General features: G+C 39.6%; 1 protein-coding gene across 9 annotated transcripts in view; it reads left to right on the top strand.

Annotated features, from left to right (window-relative positions):
- Positions 1-18,603, top strand: part of LOC136886803 (uncharacterized) — a 181,145-nt gene that overhangs the window by 139,378 nt on the left and 23,164 nt on the right. For 8 of the 9 annotated variants that reach the window (XR_011019067.1, XR_011019066.1, XM_068230591.1 and 5 more), the window contains exon 3: positions 17,695-17,832. The exons of the other annotated variant lie outside the window; for it this stretch is intronic. Coding sequence is in view for 6 of the 8 variants with exons in the window: in XM_068230591.1 (XP_068086692.1) it covers positions 17,695-17,832 (138 nt within the window). In the remaining 2 variants the exon portion in view is untranslated. The remainder of the gene's footprint in view (positions 1-17,694; positions 17,833-18,603) is intronic. 9 annotated transcript variants of the gene reach the window in all.

Below are 18,603 nucleotides of genomic sequence, written 5' to 3'. Positions count from 1 at the left end.
AACCTCCACTAGGGGTGCCAGTTAACGCACCCAACTTATCTCCGTACCCACTTTGTTGTGTTCCAGTGCGTTTGCATCGATCATTTATGTGTGTGTCTCTGGTCGTAAAATAATGAATTGTTGTGTTCCCCTTTGGATATCATAGCAACAAATCCAAATTCTGCAGGTATGAGGATTCCTGAAATCCCCACAATAAAGAACTTTGGGAAAACTGGCTTAACGCTATCAAGGCAAGGATCAACCAAGAGTAGTCAATAGATTCTATCCGATTATTCTCGTGTTTGTAGCCTGAATTATTTTAGAGATGAGATACAAGATAAAACTAAAAGAAAAATATATTGAAGCCAGAGAGCGTCTTCGAATTATCTCCATTACCTCCTAGCCAGAAAAGTAGCTCCACGAGAGACTAGACAGCAACAAGATAATTCTTAGGAAGAAATCTATGATGAAAAAAGCTCTTCAGCCGCAGGAAATACATTGGATGACGAGTACGAAATTCATCTGAACAACGATGTCTCAATCCAAGTCATTATTCCAACGAGTAAGAATGACAGCAGTTATCAGAAAATCAGACATTAGAGGCTCCAATCGAGAATTCTGAGTCTGAGATAACAGCTGATGACTAACCATAATGAAGTTAAAAGACTACAGAGGAAATCCTGAGACAACTCAGAAATTGATCGTCTGAATAAAGTAAAGGAAGCAGCTAAATATAATTAACAAAAGATCGTTTATCTTTAAAGTCAAACCCATAATTTTCGCAAGACAAAATCCGCGTGGTCAGAATAAATCGCACGGTACTATGTTGTGTGGGGAATAGTATCCCAAACGGTTACGAATATGGCAGAACTCCTGGTCTAGTGTCAGCTCCGTCACAAAGTACTCTGGACAGGTAGCCTAAATGGAAAATCTTGATATCGTTTGTCGGGATTTCCCAGTTACTGAAGAAAATACTTAGAACTTAATGTTAAACACTTAGACCAACAGAGATTGCCGATTCAATGCCTAATTAGGTACGGCTCCTCTACGACCGAACCAGTGACAAGTTTGTTTGCGTGGTCAATGTTAAAGATGTATGCGGCATTGATATTTAAAAATCTCCTGCTCTCGCGAATAAACGTTGTGTTTTGTTCTAAACGGACTTTCAAAAGAAGTTCTCTATTCCTGATACCTACTTCCTGTGTGACTCATCCATGTTATCCTAGTCATAAACTTCTTTTCAGATTTCACTATTACCATTTGACAAATGTGAAGTCCCATTTCCTAGACAGTGAAATGACAGCAATGGCATCATCACCTCCAAATATGTGAGAGAAGTTTATCACCTGCAGAGAGACTTGACATCGAAGCCTGTTCGGTATTATGAATAAACAGAGGAATTTGGTAAAGATTACTGTTCTGCTGTATAAATATTTCCCCAACAGTCGCTGTTGCTATTCGCTTCATGAAAGAAAACCATGCTCGTTTATAAACACATGTTTTAGACTTTTCATACGCGGAATCGACGGTGCGCTTCATGGAATCGGTTAACAACTTTTTCACATTCCACTACGCCATTGCCAGAACTTAGCACATTCGCAAAACAATCCGGGTTGTGTGCATTTCTATTCACCGGCAGATAAAATATTTACAATGGTTGAATGATGATTTCAATGAGTACGATGAAATAGTTCAGTTCGAATCAAAACGTAGAAAACTAAAGTGTATGACTAATGAGACGGCAGATGCTGTCTCGCTAACTGTGAAATCTATAGTGGTATGTGTGTCTTATCTGTTACAAAATGGGTTAATATATGGTCTCACTAGATGATATTCTGGAGACGCAGTAGAAACTCTTAGCGCAGTGAGATTGGGTGGTGGATGTAATGACATGTCTGGCGCACGCGCTGCAATCTTTATATATAAAATAAGAGTTTTGTCTGTACATTGCTCAGAATTTGAAAAGAATGGTATTTCTGTATCGGTCATGTCCACAGTAACAAGAAAATGCATTTTTTACTATTCGGTAATTTCTGTCTGTCTGTCTGTCTGTCTGTCTGTACACGCATCACGAGAAAACGGATGAAGAGAATTTAATGAAAATCGGAATGTAAAGTCGGGTGATGAACCGCTACAATCTAGGCTATAAATTATTTTAATCACGCTGAGTGAAATGGTAGTTTAGGGGAAGGCCTGAAATTTGAATCTCAAATATTTATGTTATTAGTGGTCGTGTCTTAATGAAAATCGGTAGACAGAGATGGGAAATAAGTCGCTACAATATAGGCTATACACGCTGAGAAAAATGGTAGTTTAGGGGAAGGCCTAAAATTTAATTTTCAAATATTTATTATATTAGTGGTCGTATCTTAACCAAAATTGGTATGCAAAGTCGAGGAATAAGTCGCTATAATCTAGGCCATCAATCATGTTATTCACACTGAGTGAAATGGCACTTTAGGGGAAGGCCTGAAATTTAATCTATACATAAAATAATTGTTTTGCCTGTACATGGCTCAGAATTTGAAATGAATGGTATTTATCTGTCATGTCCACAGTAACAAGGAAATGCATTTTTTACTTTTCCGTAATTTCTGTCTGTCTGTATGTATGTACACGCATCACGATAAAACGGCTGAAGAGAATTTAATGTAAATCGGTATGTAAAGTCAGGTGATGAACCACTGCAATCTATGCTACAAATTATTTTATTCACGCTGAGTGAAATGGTAGTTTAGGGGAAGGCCTGAAATGTAATTCTCAAATAAGTTATTTGTTATTAGTGGTTGTATCGATAAATACTACATAACTAACATATCTTTAGTTATGTCGTAAGTTGTAGTAGTTATGTAAGAAGTTATTAAATTACCGATCACTTATGTCTTATACATTGTTACCGTACCGCATATAATCACAGAGATATTCATGAATTTGGATTTTTGTTACTAAGTCCATATCAGCGCCGAGTCACGAGAAAATGGATAAACAGAATTTAGTGAAAATCGGTATGTAAAGTATGAGAATAAGGAACTACAGTCTACAATATAAATAATTGTGTATGACGCTCTAATATCACAGAGTACCGGGCGAGTTGGCCGTGCGCGTAGAGGCGCGCTGTGAGCTTGCATCCGGGAGATAGTAGGTTCGAATCCCACTATCGGCAGCCCTGAAGATGGTTTTTCGTGGTTTCCCATTTTCACACCAGGCAAATGCTGGGGCTGTACCTTAATTAAGGCCACGGCCGCTTCCTTCCAACTCCTAGGCCTTTCCTATCCCATCGTCGCCATAAGACCTATCTGTGTCGGTGAGACGTAAAGCCCCTAGCAATATATATATATATCACAGAGTCGAAAGAAAACTAATGTGAAGGCCTGCAATATAGAAAGCTCATAAACTCTATCAAAAATAACATTACATTGACCATTGTTTGTTGTGATGCGCTTATTGTCTTCTGCTTCCACTCATCCCCGATAGATAGGATTACTGCAGCGCAACGAGGTTTTTTAATTTGCTTGACGTCGCACCGACACAGGTAGGTCTTGTGGCAACGATGGGGTAGGAAATAAATAGGGGTGTGAAGGAAGCGGCCTTGGCTTTAATTAAAGTACATTCTGGTGTGACAGGTGTGAAAATGGGAAACCACGGAATACCATCTTCAGGGATGCCGGCAGTGGGGTTCGAATCCACTATCTCCCGGATGCAAGCTCACAGCTGCGCGCCCCTAACCACACGGCCAACTCGCCTGGTCGTACCGACTGTAACAGCCTGCCTGTGTATTGGCGGGAAGTAGCTGGGGAGTTGGATAACTTTCTTCTTTAGCATGCCATTCTTCTGGTTCATACATTTTCTGATATTACTGGTACGTAACGCACTGGTTCATCATAATATTCGAGCTATTCATATTTAATAATGACAGAGGAGTGTTCATGGCAGTCTGCGACCTGGTTATTCCAGCTCTGGAACTTTGGACTGTTGGATCGGCAGCGCAGTACTGTTCGTTGAAAGTGAGAAAGTGTGCGGTTTTTCATTTCATCGAGTATTTTATATGATAACATTGCTTTCAATCGCTACATTCCTACTGACGTTTTTGTAATGACCTATGTTGAATTCAGTTAGGAAAACCACCAAGTCAGTCTTTCTGAGAATCCCGTAGCGAAGCACGGGTATATCAGCTAGTATGTACTATAAAACGTATCCTGAAATCTGGTCATGAACAAAGGATCAGCGAGTGATAGAAATTTTATTTGCGTCCACTGATGGTAAATAACAATAACAATAATAAAAGGACTGAAAAGGTGCTCCGTGTCGAGAAAATTCTGAAATGTTTGTACTTGAACAGTGGGATGATACTAATATATCTACTGTAACTGGTAAGATTTTATATATTTTATGCTTCTATATCTTAAGCCAAGTTCAAATGTCAAATGTTAGTTTCTGTATGTGCATTTTCTTCTCAATTAGTAACATGTTAAGGATTATTTTTCATTTTATATTGGCGTTACGGACCATCTCTCATTTAACCAACATGTGCTGTGGGTGCGGTAAGTGCTGCCATCTGCAATGTCGCTATAAACGCTATTCTGGCGGCACAGAACAGGCAGTACCGGTATATAGAGATTGAGACGGCGGTACCTCAGAGCGTTGCCTACGCTATAATAGAAGGCCTGGACAAGCCGACACATTTCTGGGCGAACGATGTAGTTCAGACAATGGCCGCTTGGATCGCGTTTATGTTCTGTTGTTCTCATGTTCTGTCTATATCTTTATACTGAAGATTCATACAATAACGCGAAATAATACATTTTTATTATCATTATGTCCGGTGTGAATGAGATATAAATATACAAAACAACTTAGAACACACTACACTTCATAGAGTTCTTTCATTTTGCACTATTTATCACAAAGGAGTAAAAAATAGGGAAATAGGCCTAAATAGAAGTACTGACCCGATTTTTCCCTAATTCTATAATTTCAACACTTTTCTGCTCAGAGGCTTGCTCTTGAATTTGTTTAATAAATCACAGTCATTAGTCACTTTCTTTGCATTATTATCAAGAACAGGTCTGAAAAATGTAAGTATAACGTATGTGATGTGTGCTTGATCACAGTCGCGGCACTGAAACGTCCCTTTAAACTTTGGAGCGGTAAGGAATTTTAGCTTTCGGACAAGTTTACATTTTCCTAGATATCCTAACGGCCGCGTTGTAAATATTAATACATTTTTAATAAGAAGAATTTGCATCGGTACTTTGTCGGGGAGGCAGAATTCCCCTCACAGTACTTACAGTGTAATCTGATTCGACAAAGTGCAAGTTACATGTTCTGGAGTTATCATTAGGAGCCGGAAGAGATACTTTTCTGCTGCCCTGTTCAGAAATAGCAGGCCTCCATTTCTCCCGTAAACTCGGATCTTTAGGAAAAAGATGCAAATTTATATTTGTGTATATTTCTTCGCTGTGTCAGCTGTGCAGTTAGGCACGCAAAATTAACCATCATAATAATGTTAATAATAAATAATGTTATTGGCTTTACGTCCCACTAACTACTTTTTCGGTTTTCGGAGACGCCGAGGTGCCGGAATTTTGTCCCGCAGGAGTTCTTTTACGTGCCAGTAAATTTACCGGCAGGAGGTTGACGTATTTGAGCACCTTCAAATACCACCGGATTGAGCCAGGATCGAACCTGCCAAGTTGGGGTCGGAAGGCCAGCGCCTCAACCGTCTGACTCACTCAGCCCGGCAATAAACCATCTTAACCTACAGAATGGAAAGAGAAACTTGACGGTAATTGGCTCCAGGGGCTCTGAAATTTTGAACGTGTGTTGACAACCACGGGGCCCTTAACTGAGTCCTGGCATTTCTTCCACTTACTTGTGCCAGGCTCCTGACTTTCATCTATCCTATCCGACCTTCCTTGGTCAACTCTAGTTCTTTGCCGACCCCTACGCTATTAGGTTTCCGAGGGCTAGGCAGTCTTTTATTTTCACGCCCTTCGTGGCCCTTGTCTTCCTTTGGCCCATACTTTCATTTTTCGAACTGTCGGACCCCTTCCAGTTTTTCTCTCTGATTAGTGTTATATAGAGGATGGTTGCCTAGTTGTACTTCTTCTTAAAACAATAATCACCACCATCACCTTGACGATAATTTGGAAGGACATAACTAAACAAATGTTACTGTTCAGCAACCATCCATATATTGCAAATCGTGAGACCAAATAAATTAAAAAACGACAAAACTCTTCATATTTCACGTTAGATAAGACCTTACCGTATAAAATAAAGTTTGATATATTATTTCTTCTCATAAAACATGTTGCAGTAACACACATCATCATAGAATTCACGCCAAACAACAGAACTTAAACGCGAACCTAGCGGTGGAAAAGAGAAAAACTATTACCCCGCTTTTAATGCAAGAAATTGGCTTTCTGTCCAGGCCTTCTAGTATCTAGTAGGCTTTGCTCAGAGACAGTAATCTAGGCCTGCTGAAACAGTAATGTACATTGGATGATAGTTAAATGTTTTTTAATGCATTCTTAACTTTCTTAACGTGCGGAGCGAGAGAAATATTCTACTATAACTAATTTTAGCTTACGTGTTTTACTATTTACGGTAAAAGATACTATAATCTAATAAGATTATGGAGAAGATATTAGGCATATTACTCCTCGTGTTCACGGTGTTCATCCATACGATTACCGGTAAGAGCAATCTTAGCACTTCTAGCTTTTCATTAGTGTAGTATTGACGAGAAATTGTTGCGATAAACTTATGTGTAGAAATGAATTGTCCCTATCCTCAATTTAAATATTTCTTACATATTTGTTTGAAGTATTCCAACATTTATTCAGACAATGAGTTACAATTTATCGCTAATTAGCACTTGTACATTTGTCCTTGATTTAACTTTGAACGCATTTTTCAACTAACTGTTGCTTCCAACTGCAGCACAGTTTTGTACTTACTGAATTGAATGTCTATTTCTACTAGTTAATATTTTAAATTCGCCACCACTTGACGTATAGTGATTATTGTTTTCTAAGTTTACTATTTACGGTAAAAGATACTATAATCTAATAAGATTATGGAGAAGATGTTAGGTTAACGGTGTTCATCCATACTACCACTTCATGCAAAATTTTGTGGAAATTTATTTCTCTTTCATTGATTAAACTTTTTACATTTTAATTGGGACAGAATAAACCTCCATGCCTTAACTAGTAAAGAGACCACGTCCCAAACAAAGTCCTATGTTCGATTATTGGTACTGTTAAAGATTTCCCCCCTTCATTTGATAAGATGTGGAAGTTATGACTATAACATCTTGAAGTACGTTTTCTTTTCTTTCTTTTCTCCAACTTATTGGGGTCGGTACTTGATGTTACTTGTTACAGTTTTATGTCTGGATACCTTTTACGATGCCAACCCTAGGTGGACAGTGTGTTTTCATACGGCAGTACGGTACTGCGTAGTGTAATATGGCGAGGGAAAATAATGTGGATTGGACAGTAAATTACTCTTGACGAAATTCGTTCAGTTTCGATAACCTTTTAGTAGGCCTACACACGAGAGCATGGTACCGGTACCCTTTTCGCAAGGTATTCGAATGCATTCAGGTATGGGCGAATGGAACGCTTCAGTTTTGTAAAGCCTATGGTAGAATCCGTGTAAACTGCGAAACGGGTGTCTATATGTCTCAGTTCATAGCGTTGCTTACGTTATTATACTAGGCTGGGAAATATAGGGCTCGCTGGCACGGTTGCCAACTCCTAGATACTCATTATCAATAGACATGGATTTGAAAATCACCAGATCTGGATTTGAAAACTCTATAAATTATCCAGATTTAGTAAGAGAAGGCATTAAATTAACACTTACCTCATTTCAATTGTGCTGTACTGCCTCTGGTGTTCTCTTGCGAAGATAGGTCTAGCCTATATTATAGCCATATGATCAATTGAATACAAGTCACAATAAAACACTAGCACTGTTAGAATAATGAAATGTTCACTGCGTTTTATCAATTATCGTAATCCTAACATAAGTCTATTTAATTGCAAACTCTATAGGTACGCAAATTAAAAAAAAACTGTACTATATTTGTTTACTTATGGCTGATCTTTAGAAGTTGAGGGTACTTGGCTGGGATAGTTGTATGACTCTAATGTGCCTATTTTCTGCAGTACTTCTTTCGGTAGATCGTATGTATAACAGCAGTTCCCTGCCGTATTCAATCCTAATTTTCACACATGACGGAATGGAGAGTTTGAATTGTCATTGTATTTCTCAGTTTATTTTTAGTCATATTGACTTGGCTGAACACTCGTTCTACATCCGCAGAAAAATCCCTGGCAAATTAAGAAATATTTGATGTTTGGAGAATATTATGTATACACTTTACAAGTACATTTGGTGTTGCGCTCACAGTGACACACGTATGTCTTTTGTCTTACACTTTCAACGATTTCGTGTGTGGTATCTGTGTTCACTGAAGTTCTTTGCTTTCATTTCATTCATCATCATTTCATGAATTGTATCGCGATATGCAATATTTAATAGGCGACAAAGTGGTATGGGCAATGTACATAAGAAAAATTCAGTGGACTAGTGATTTATTGGTCCAGGGATCGAGCTACTTGCGTTCGAACAGAAATAAAAATATTTATAGGTCCAGGGATCATGCTATTTTTTCTGTTGACCTCCATTTTGCTGTTTGAAGTGGCCGCTCTAGTCATATGGACAAAGATAATGAGAATCTACAGACATAGCACTCCATTCCACGGTGCTAGCCCTGGACCTGAAGAAAATAACAAAAGACGGCACCAGCAGCGCAGTACGTCATAAACCAGTCCTGTCTTCAAGCCTTAAGTATGTTTTCATATTTCTCAAATAACGACGGTATTTCTTAATTTGCCAGGGATTTTTCACTTGACATGTGTAAAAGCAATTATTATGTTCCATTTATGACAAATTTTACAGTGATATTTGGGTGATACCAATGCGCATCGTACCCCGCATTAGAATGAGGAAGTAACGGTACGAGAGACGTTATAGCTAAATTTGCAAGTTCGCTGAAAGTGTTTTCTCCAGTTGAATCACTGTAAAAATCAACTTCTGCCCAAAAATTCACAGTGTCCTTAACTTCAGTCCACTGGATATGATGCAGATTTCTCCACTGGTTTTCTACTGCCACAATAACATTATTGTAAGCATAAAAGAGTTGTGCTATATCAATAATTTGCAACTTAAAAGGCCTTAAACGATGTTTAGGTGAAAAGGGAGGCTTTTTTTCAAGGATCCCTATATTTTCAGGTAATCTTTGCCTCAGTTGTTGGATAAGTTCAACAATAAATTAGATGCATCTATCGCGTAGTTGTTTCTGTTGGTCTTCAGAAAGGGAGGACGATGATTCTTTAGTTTCTAAATCATAACCTGGGTAGGGCTTTGGGCCCAGATGATTATTAATTTCTGTTTTCGGGACATCTACTTTGACACTGGTGTATAATGACTTACAGAGAAGGATTAGGTCACCTAATAATTTTGGAGGATCTTGGTTTCGACTTTCGAACTTCTTATTTACGGTCTGCACTTCACCCAAAATTGGCTTCAGAAAAGACAAGTACAAATAATTCTGAGGGTCGCGATACATTGAATATAAAATATCGGCTATATAACAGCGATCTTTAACTCTGGGGCTGTACCTTAATTAAGGAAACGGCCGCTTCCTTCCCATTCCTCGGCCTTTCCTGTCCCATCGTCGCCATAAGACCTATCTGTGTCGGTGCGACGTAAAGCAACTAGCAAAAAAAAGTTATCTTTAAGACAAGGGATTTCAAAGTGAGTTTTTAACTCGGTCCACTGTTGCATTATTCTTGTCACTGTACTTTCGATGTGCAGCCACCGAGTTTGGCTTAACTGTACTAATTTCAAGGGAGAGTCGCCTTCATTTATTGTGCCTTCATTTATCAGTTTCATTTATTGTCTCGTATAGTTCTTTGTATACTACCTGCCATAGAGATGATTGTGAAAACCAATTGTAACTTTCCCTTATGAGGAAATCTAAGTTTCTCGGCAAACACCCTGATGCATGTGAAACTGTCAATTGTAGAGAGTGACAAACGCATCTGATTAATTGTAGATTTGGCATTTTAGCCTTTAAGTTAACTTTATATAAACACCATGATTTATGCCTACCATAACAGACTCATTGTCTGTTCCTATTGCTTGTAATGTAGTCAAATCCAAACCTTTATTACACAGGCATTTCTCCTAAGCCTCAACTATATCTTCACCTCTACATTCTGACAATTCTACTAACTGTAGATATGTCACGACAATCTCTCGTTTACTTTTTGAATAATATCTTATAACAATGCCTGGTAACTTGGTAACTGAAATATCATTCGTTTCATCCAACAACAAACTATACCCGTTTTCACTTTCATGTAAATCATCTATCAAATCTTTTTCAAAATGGGGAGCTAATACGTTTTGTATGATAGCAGTGCATTTTGTACGATGCAACTTCAAATTATTAATCTCTTTGCTATCGGGAAAATTTACTTTATACAACTCGCGAAAATGGTCAACCACTTGAACCGAGCAATGTTCTGCTATGAAAAGTGCCGTTCTTCCTTCCACTAAATTTGTTTCAAGATTAAGTGGTTTAAAATTTAAAGTTTTCTGCCTATTAGAACTAAAGGGTTCGGCTGCCTTGATGTGTTTAGCAGTGTTCCTATGTTTTTCAGTATCTCCTAATACAAGCACCTTGTTGAGCTTTACAGTATTTGCAAAAAGCCTTTGGTGGCATTTCCTTCTACTTTTAGTAACCACTTCTTATACCTTTCATCCTTAAGCCATTCGTCTCTAAATCGCTGTTTATACTTTGTCCACAACTATACTAACTCTGTAATTAAAAATTTTAACATAAATTAAGTAGTAGACACTACCAAACAGCCCCAACTCAAAAGTCCAGCGCACTATCTTTAATAAACACAGCGACATTGGCACTGGCAGCTGGGCTCCTCGCATGATTTATTCTAACTTTTCCAGTTACAAGTACCGAATGATGTCGACCGAGCTATTATTCACCTTAATAATAAGGTCAATAATGCATGGATATACATCATTAATGCTGCTAAAAATTTCGCGCGGCACGCTCTTGCTCACGCGCGACAATGGCGCTGGTGCATGACGCTTACGTAAACATGTTAATATCATAATGACGTTATATGATATAAAATAATGTCATAATATTTTACTAAGTTATACGTCTTACGACCGTGGTTATTTTTTTAAATTGACATTTTATTGTAAAATCACCAAACATGTCACTAGATTTGAAAGAAAAACGCCATTTTTTCGACATGTCGCAAAATTGAAATTTTGTCACCATATGACTTCCTGAAAACACCAGATCTGGTGACAAAATCACCAGATTGGCAACCGTGCTCGCTGGTCGTGAAACTGGTTCCCGCACGGGCCGTTGCCTACGAGATAAGTACTGATTACGTAGGTAACGCCCGGGCACGTAAAACGCATCGTTTTGCCGCTAGGTGCGCTCTTCTTAACCATAAAATTGCGTGGGCGAGGTATACTCATTCAAACATTCACGAGCATGTCAAGACGTATTTTTGTACTTTGAGTGTTCTTGTACTAGTGCGGGTGATTATAATTTTGCGACTGAAATTAATGACCGTATTTACGTAATGCGAACATCGGATAATTCTTAAAAAAGAACATGGTGTACTGTAGTGTTCCTGGCTGTATACCAAAGATCTGAAAGGATGTGCTATTTTATTTAATTGATTTCCGAAAGACGAAGAAGTTAAAACTAAATGGTGTTTGGCAATTTCTCGTCAAGAAAATAGTCTGGGATTTCTGTGGAAACCTGTGTCCATCCCACTTTTTGCAGTCGAGATTTTAAGGACTCAGATGAGTGTAAACACAGCACTATAAATCCTACTTTCGAATGCCATTAAATCCATATTTCAAGTTTTTCCCGGACACAAACGAACACATTCCATACAGGAAGACCACAAAAGGCTACAGAAGTGGGAAATGAAGCTAAACTGTAAAAGAAAATTGAACCTAATGTAGAACCAAACGCACATACGCTACAGCCAGCGAAGAGAAGAACCATCCAACTGTAATTATCAGTGAACCATTATACAGAACCACGGCACAGAGTGTGCTATTAAATAGCGCTGTTAACGGAGCGGTTGTTTACGGAGCGGGGGCTCCGGGCGCTTTCAATCGGTGCCTCCGGAGAACCTCCGATTGAATTACAAGCGCGTAGTTTAAACTTGGTACGGGAGAAATGAACGAGCATTTGCACAGGAATTTATAACTTGTTGCTATTAATGTGAGAAACTACGCCCCTCCGTTAATACTTTATTTATTTGGCGATATTACAGGTAGCATTCTTACGTGCAAACGTAATTATGTATCAGAACCTCCGATTGAATTTCAAGTGCGTAGTGTGAACTTGGTACGGGAGAAATGAACGAGCATTTTCACAGGAATTTGTAACTTGTCACTATTATCGTGAGAAACTAGGCCCCAGTTTATACATTTATTATTGGATGATATTACAGATAGCATTCTTACGTACAAACATTGAATGACAAGCGCGTAGTTTGAACTTCAGACGGGAGGAATGAACGAGCATTTTCACAGGAATTTATAACTTGTCGCTCCTCCTTTAACTTTTTAAAATGCTATTTGTTGTGGCGTCGACCTATGAAGATCTTTTGCCCCTACTTACACCATATGTGAGGAAACCAGCGTGTATTTTGTAAATGGCAGAAGTGTAAAGTGTTGAATGTGAGGAAAGGAACGTTAAGGACGACACAAACACCAGTCCCCAGGCCAGGAATATTAATAATTTACAATAAATAAACCCTGACCCGGCCGGGAATCGAGCCCGGGGCCGTCGTGTGACAGGCGGACGCGTTACCACCTACACCGCGGGTCCGCAGCTTACAGAACATTTGTGCCATGTTTTACAGCGCAGCACTCACAGCGCGCTGCTTGTAAGCAGTCCAGTTCCCTTCTGTCATATTTGCTGGACCATCATGCTTTCGCTTTTTGGGCGAAGGCACATACTCAGATGACGAACTCGAAGTAGAGGGAAGCGACTGCTGCAACAAGCATTGCAGTTCCACATCGACAATATGATCTCCAAAGTCTATTTCCTCATCCCATTCCTCTCCATCTCCTCAAGCAAATCCTAATGTCCGGATCTCTTCCACAATTTCCATATCATTTTCCAGGAGAGTAGTTATGTGTTTATCATCTCCGATTCCTGGATGTTCGGAGACCGATTGCTTGTTCCAAATTGGGAGACCAAGGCATCTGCACTGTAAGAAGAAGACATACAATATGTTCATTTCATTTCAATATAGGCACCTGAGCCAAGGCTCTTCTTGGTGCAATACAAATAAATGACAATGGCAGCTATATTCACAATCTGATTACAAAATAAAATACAGTAAGTATATAATTTAACATGGTGTAAGAGATAAGATAGGACAAAGCTTCCTAACCATAATTACCATACTACTTCAGGTATGTTAGTACTTTACAGCAACATCACATCACCACCCACAACGTATCATTAAAGTGTGTGTTGATAGACATAATCCCGTAATAATTAATCGACAAATGATGGGTGTGCAAAGTGTAAGGGTGTGCTTTTGTAAAATGTGTCCATTCTGAACTCTTTTTTCCTGTCTCACTATTTATTTGATGAATCTCACATTGATGGTCTCTCATAATACAGTAGATTTCATTTGAAGTCACATTTTCAACATCCCAACGTTTGTTTCTTTTCAATGAGTTGTTTCTTCCTTTATATTGAGATTTCCACCTTCTCACCATATTATTAGTTCCTATAAATACATGAAACGAGCATTTTAGAAACTATTGGTGTCATGTTTCCAACACTTAACTGATACTTTGTGAGTCCTATAGCTCTTAAATGCTTGTCCTTCTGCCCATAAGATTTCATGTTTTTCTACTTGTGACATAAGCTTTCAGAAAATATGTATGTGTGTGACTAATTGGTATCAAAGGAGGGAAGGTTTACTTGTTAAATGCAATATAGTTTCATATCTATATATTAAGAGTTTACCAAAAGCAGCTTTGCCAAATCCGTCCGTCCGTTCTACCGGACCATTTGCTCATTTTTTGTTTTATTCTCTCCGGAATTACGTACCAGTGAATCATTCGACACTGACAGGTCTCTTAAGTTCAGCCAACTTTGTGTCATCATAAAATCAAATCATTAAGTGATCACTCCATTAATTGCAGGAGAAGGCCTACTCTTACCCACAGTACATTCTGTACTTAGCAGGTTGCTGAGCGACTAACACTTTCATTAATATTCTGATATATGCAATTTTAATCGTTAGTAATGTCATTATATGCAGCCATGTTTGATTACTACCTGTCAAGCCAGAGAGTACACACTTCCTCTGATCACGGGATAATACTATTCTCTACTAGATACTCTTTGATTCTCTAACCTTTCCCAGCTCCTAAATATATTAAACGGATGGCAGAACGTTCCTAATAACTTACATTCCCCTAAGAGAAAAAAGTCTACGTACAAACAGACCCCATCATGACATATGCTTTAACCGTTATCTGGGAACACCTATCGAAGGATAACCTAGCTACACTAGAAAGGGTGAAAGCCATGTATCATAAAAAAGTTCTCTGCCTGGTAAAAAAAATCACTACTTCGAGACGAACCTATGAGCTCACGACAACCATTCTATATAGAAGAACTGCAATTAAAAATACCATTCTACAACACAATACCAAGCTTTACATCAAGAACTGCAGGATAAAAAAGTGAATATATGAATAGATATTTCCAAACAGATGGCATGATGATGTCAGAATGAATGAATTCTGACTGTAAACTGTGCATACCATAATGTGCTTCTTATTAAATGTTCATAAAATCATTTAAAAGGGCAGGCAAAACAATATGATTGCTAAAGGCCTAGTTATAATGAATAGTGCAGAGCAGAGCCTCCATGGCTCAGACGGCAGCGCGTCGGCCTCCTACCGCTGGATACCGTGGTTCAAATCCCGGTCGTTCCATGTGAGATTTGTGCTGGACAAAGCGGAGGCGGGACAGGTTTTCTCCGGGTACTCCGGTTTTCCCTGTCTTCTTTCATTCCAGCAACACTCTCCATTCTCATTTCGTAGCATCTATCAGTCATTAATAAATCACTTTGGGAGTGGCGACCCCATCGTACTAATAGCCTATATCTGCTTCATTCATTCCATCCCTGACCCGGTCAAAGACTGGAAAACCGGTTGTAGGTTTTCAGTGCGGAGCAGCACGAGTCCACCAGGTATCTTAATAATTTTGTTTTAATTTTGTTAAATACTACAGTATTTTTATTGAGCTTCTGTGGCTCAGGCAGCAGTGCACTGGACTCTCACTCTCTCACTGCTAGGTTCCACGGTTCAAACCCTGGTCACTCCATGTGAGATTTGTGCTGGACAAAGCAGAGATGGGATAGGTTTTTCTTCAGATACTCCAGTTTTCCCTGTCATCTCTCATTCCAGTGACAATATCCAATACCATTTCATTTCATCTGTCAGTCATTAATCATTGCCCCAGAGGAGTGCGACAGGTGCTCTCTGCCGGCATTTTTCCTATCCTCGCAACTAGATGAGAGCTTCCTTCATTCCGTTCCTCACCTGGTCGAATGACTGGAAACAGGCTGAGGATTTTCATTTTCACTACAGTATTTTTAGTGAATAACAATTGATAAGTGTTCGTTAGGTGAATTAAGGTACAATTAAGAGTTGTTTGTTCATGAAGGAACTGAGTGTCACCCCCTGCAGGTAATAATAATAATAATCGTATGGCCTCAGCTACCGTGTGCAGACATTTCAATTTGACGCCATCTGGCTGTCTGCTTGTCAATTTCGACGTTCCGTTTTACTCTAGGTCCCCACTAGATGGCAAACAGAGTAAACCCCCTGCAGGTGAGGGCTGCAGAGTAACACCCATGGTATACTCTACCTGCCATAATAGGCGACTAAAATTGGCTTCAGGGGCTCTCAACTTTTGAGTATGGGTTGGCGACTACGGGGCTCTTAGCCGAGTCCTGGCATTGCTTTCACTTACTTGTACCAAGCTTCTAACTTTCATCTATCCTGTGCCTTGGTCAACTCTTGTTCTTTTCCAACCCCGATGGTATTAGGTATGGAGGCCTAGGGCGTCTATCATTACTGGGCGTGCAGCTGTGAACTTGTATCTGGGAGATAGTGAGTTCAAACCCCACTAACAGCAGCCGTGAATATAGTTTTCCATGGTTTCCCATTTTCACACCAGGCAAATGCTGGGGCTGTACCTTAATTATGGCCACAGCCACTTACTTCCCACTACTAGGCCTTTCCTATCCCTTCGTCACCATAAGATCTGTGTCTGTGCGACGTAAAACAGATTATAAAAAAAAGAGTTTCATTTTCATGCCCTTCGTGGCCCTTGTCTTTCTTTAGCTGATAATGATACCTTCGTTTTTTGAAGTGTCAGATCTCTTTAATGTTTTCTCTCTGATTAGTGTTATATAGAGGATGGTTGCCTAATTTCACTTCCTCTTAAAACAATAATCACCGGGTGAGTTGGCCGTGCGGTGAGGGGCACGCGGCTGTGAGCTTGCATCCGGGAGATAGTGGGTTCGAATCCCACTGTTGGCAGCCCTGAAGATAGTTTTCCGTGGTTTCTCATTTTCACACCAGGCAGATGCTAGGGTTGTACCTTAAGGCCACGGCCGCTTCCTTCCGACTCCTAGGCCTTTCCTGTCCCATCGTCGCCATAAGACCTATCTCTGTCCGTGCGACATAAAGCAACTAGAAAAAAAAATTAATAATCACCACCACCACCACCACCTAACTGATTGTCTCATTTCACTGACCCTCACCATCTTCTAGCCAAATCCCCTGTGGGTTGGGGCAGTAGAATAAGATCCATGGTATCCCCTGCCTAATCTAAAAGATGACTAAAAGGTGCTCCAGGTGCTTTTAATTTGTGAGCTTGTTTAGGTGACCACAGGGCCCTTAGCTGAGTCCTGGTACTGCGTCTACTCATTGTGCCAGGTTCCTCACTTTCATCTACCCTATCCAATCTTCCTTCGTCATATCTTGTTCTTTTCCAACCCTGACGGTATTAGGTTTGCGAATCCCAGGGCCTTTCATTTTCATGCCCTTCGTGGTGCTGGTCTTTCTATGGCCGATACCTTTGGTCTTCGAAGTATTGGTCACCTCCCATTTTTTTCCTCGTATTAGTGTTAATAGAGGTTACCCAGTTGTACTGCCTCTTAAAACAATAATCACCACCACCACCATCTGAAGAGGTTAAGCTTTTTATGTTACTACTACTATTACTACTGAGGTCGATAGCTGCAGTCGCTTAAGTGCGGCCAGTATCCAGTATTCGGGAAATAGTAAGTTCGAGCCTCACTGTCGGCAACCCTGAAGATGGTTTTCCATTTTCACACCAGGCAAATGCCGGGGCTGTACTTTAATTAAGGCCACTCCCGCTTCCTTCCACTTCCTAGACATTTCCGATCCCATCGTCGCCATAAGACATATCTGTGTCGGTGCGACGTTAAGCAAAATAGAAGAAAAACCTACTACTACTGTTACTACTACTACTACTACTACTACGTCTCTGTGTTTTTCCAGGCGATGCTATAAACTGTGTTGTATGCAGTGGAGATGAAGAACCACGTTGCAACGTACCCTTCAACATGGAACCTGAACCTAGTAAAGCATGTTATAAGAATGTATGTTCTGCTAAACTCTTCAAAAAAGGTGGTAAAAGTAAGTATTATACATTTTCACTGTCATTGATTTAAGAGGAGACCCGACTTATTTTCTCCCAGAAATGGCCCAAACACCAAAAGTGAGATTTGGATGCTAGTAAATACTGTACTCTGGAACTTAGAGCACACAGTATTATTTTCCTTTTTTTTTTTTCATGTACAGCTATTATTAAAGTATCCTGGAGAGGTTAATCACAGCCACATTTCTGATATTTCAGAGTTTGTTACAGTGATTAAAAACTGCGAGTTTCACTGCAGTGGTTCCGCATACTGAACTGAAGATGGCAATGCATGCACAGTGATCTGGTGTGCGTGTGTGTGTCTCTCTCTCACACGCACGCACGCACGCACACGCACACGCACACACACACACACAGAGAGAGAGATGGGCAGTAATAAGTTTCATTATGGATCCGTATCGACAGTTGATCACTACCAATGGTGAGGACGGTCCACCTATTCAATAACTTTAATTTCATGTTACTATATTTTATTAATACTGGGACTAGTTTCGACTCTTATTAACACTTTCAGCACTACTAATTTTTAACATGGACCCTGGCAGCGAACTGAGTCTTCTTCCTGAATTTTATTACATTATTACACAAAAGCGTAACATAGTACTACCTGATTTTTGTATCGTATGAAGGTGTCAGCCAACCAAAACAAAGACGTTACTCAGGAAGCAAACATCTTAGTCTTATGGAAAACATAAAAAATGTATGAGAGAAAAACATTTACATTCACGTTTCACCAGTAAGCCTGCTCA

This window comes from Anabrus simplex, chromosome X (genome assembly GCF_040414725.1).
Source record: "Anabrus simplex isolate iqAnaSimp1 chromosome X, ASM4041472v1, whole genome shotgun sequence".
Taxonomy (NCBI): Eukaryota; Metazoa; Arthropoda; class Insecta; order Orthoptera; family Tettigoniidae; genus Anabrus; species Anabrus simplex.
The sequence above is the reverse complement of the archived record's forward strand: the minus strand, read 5'-3'. Positions and strand labels throughout refer to the sequence as shown.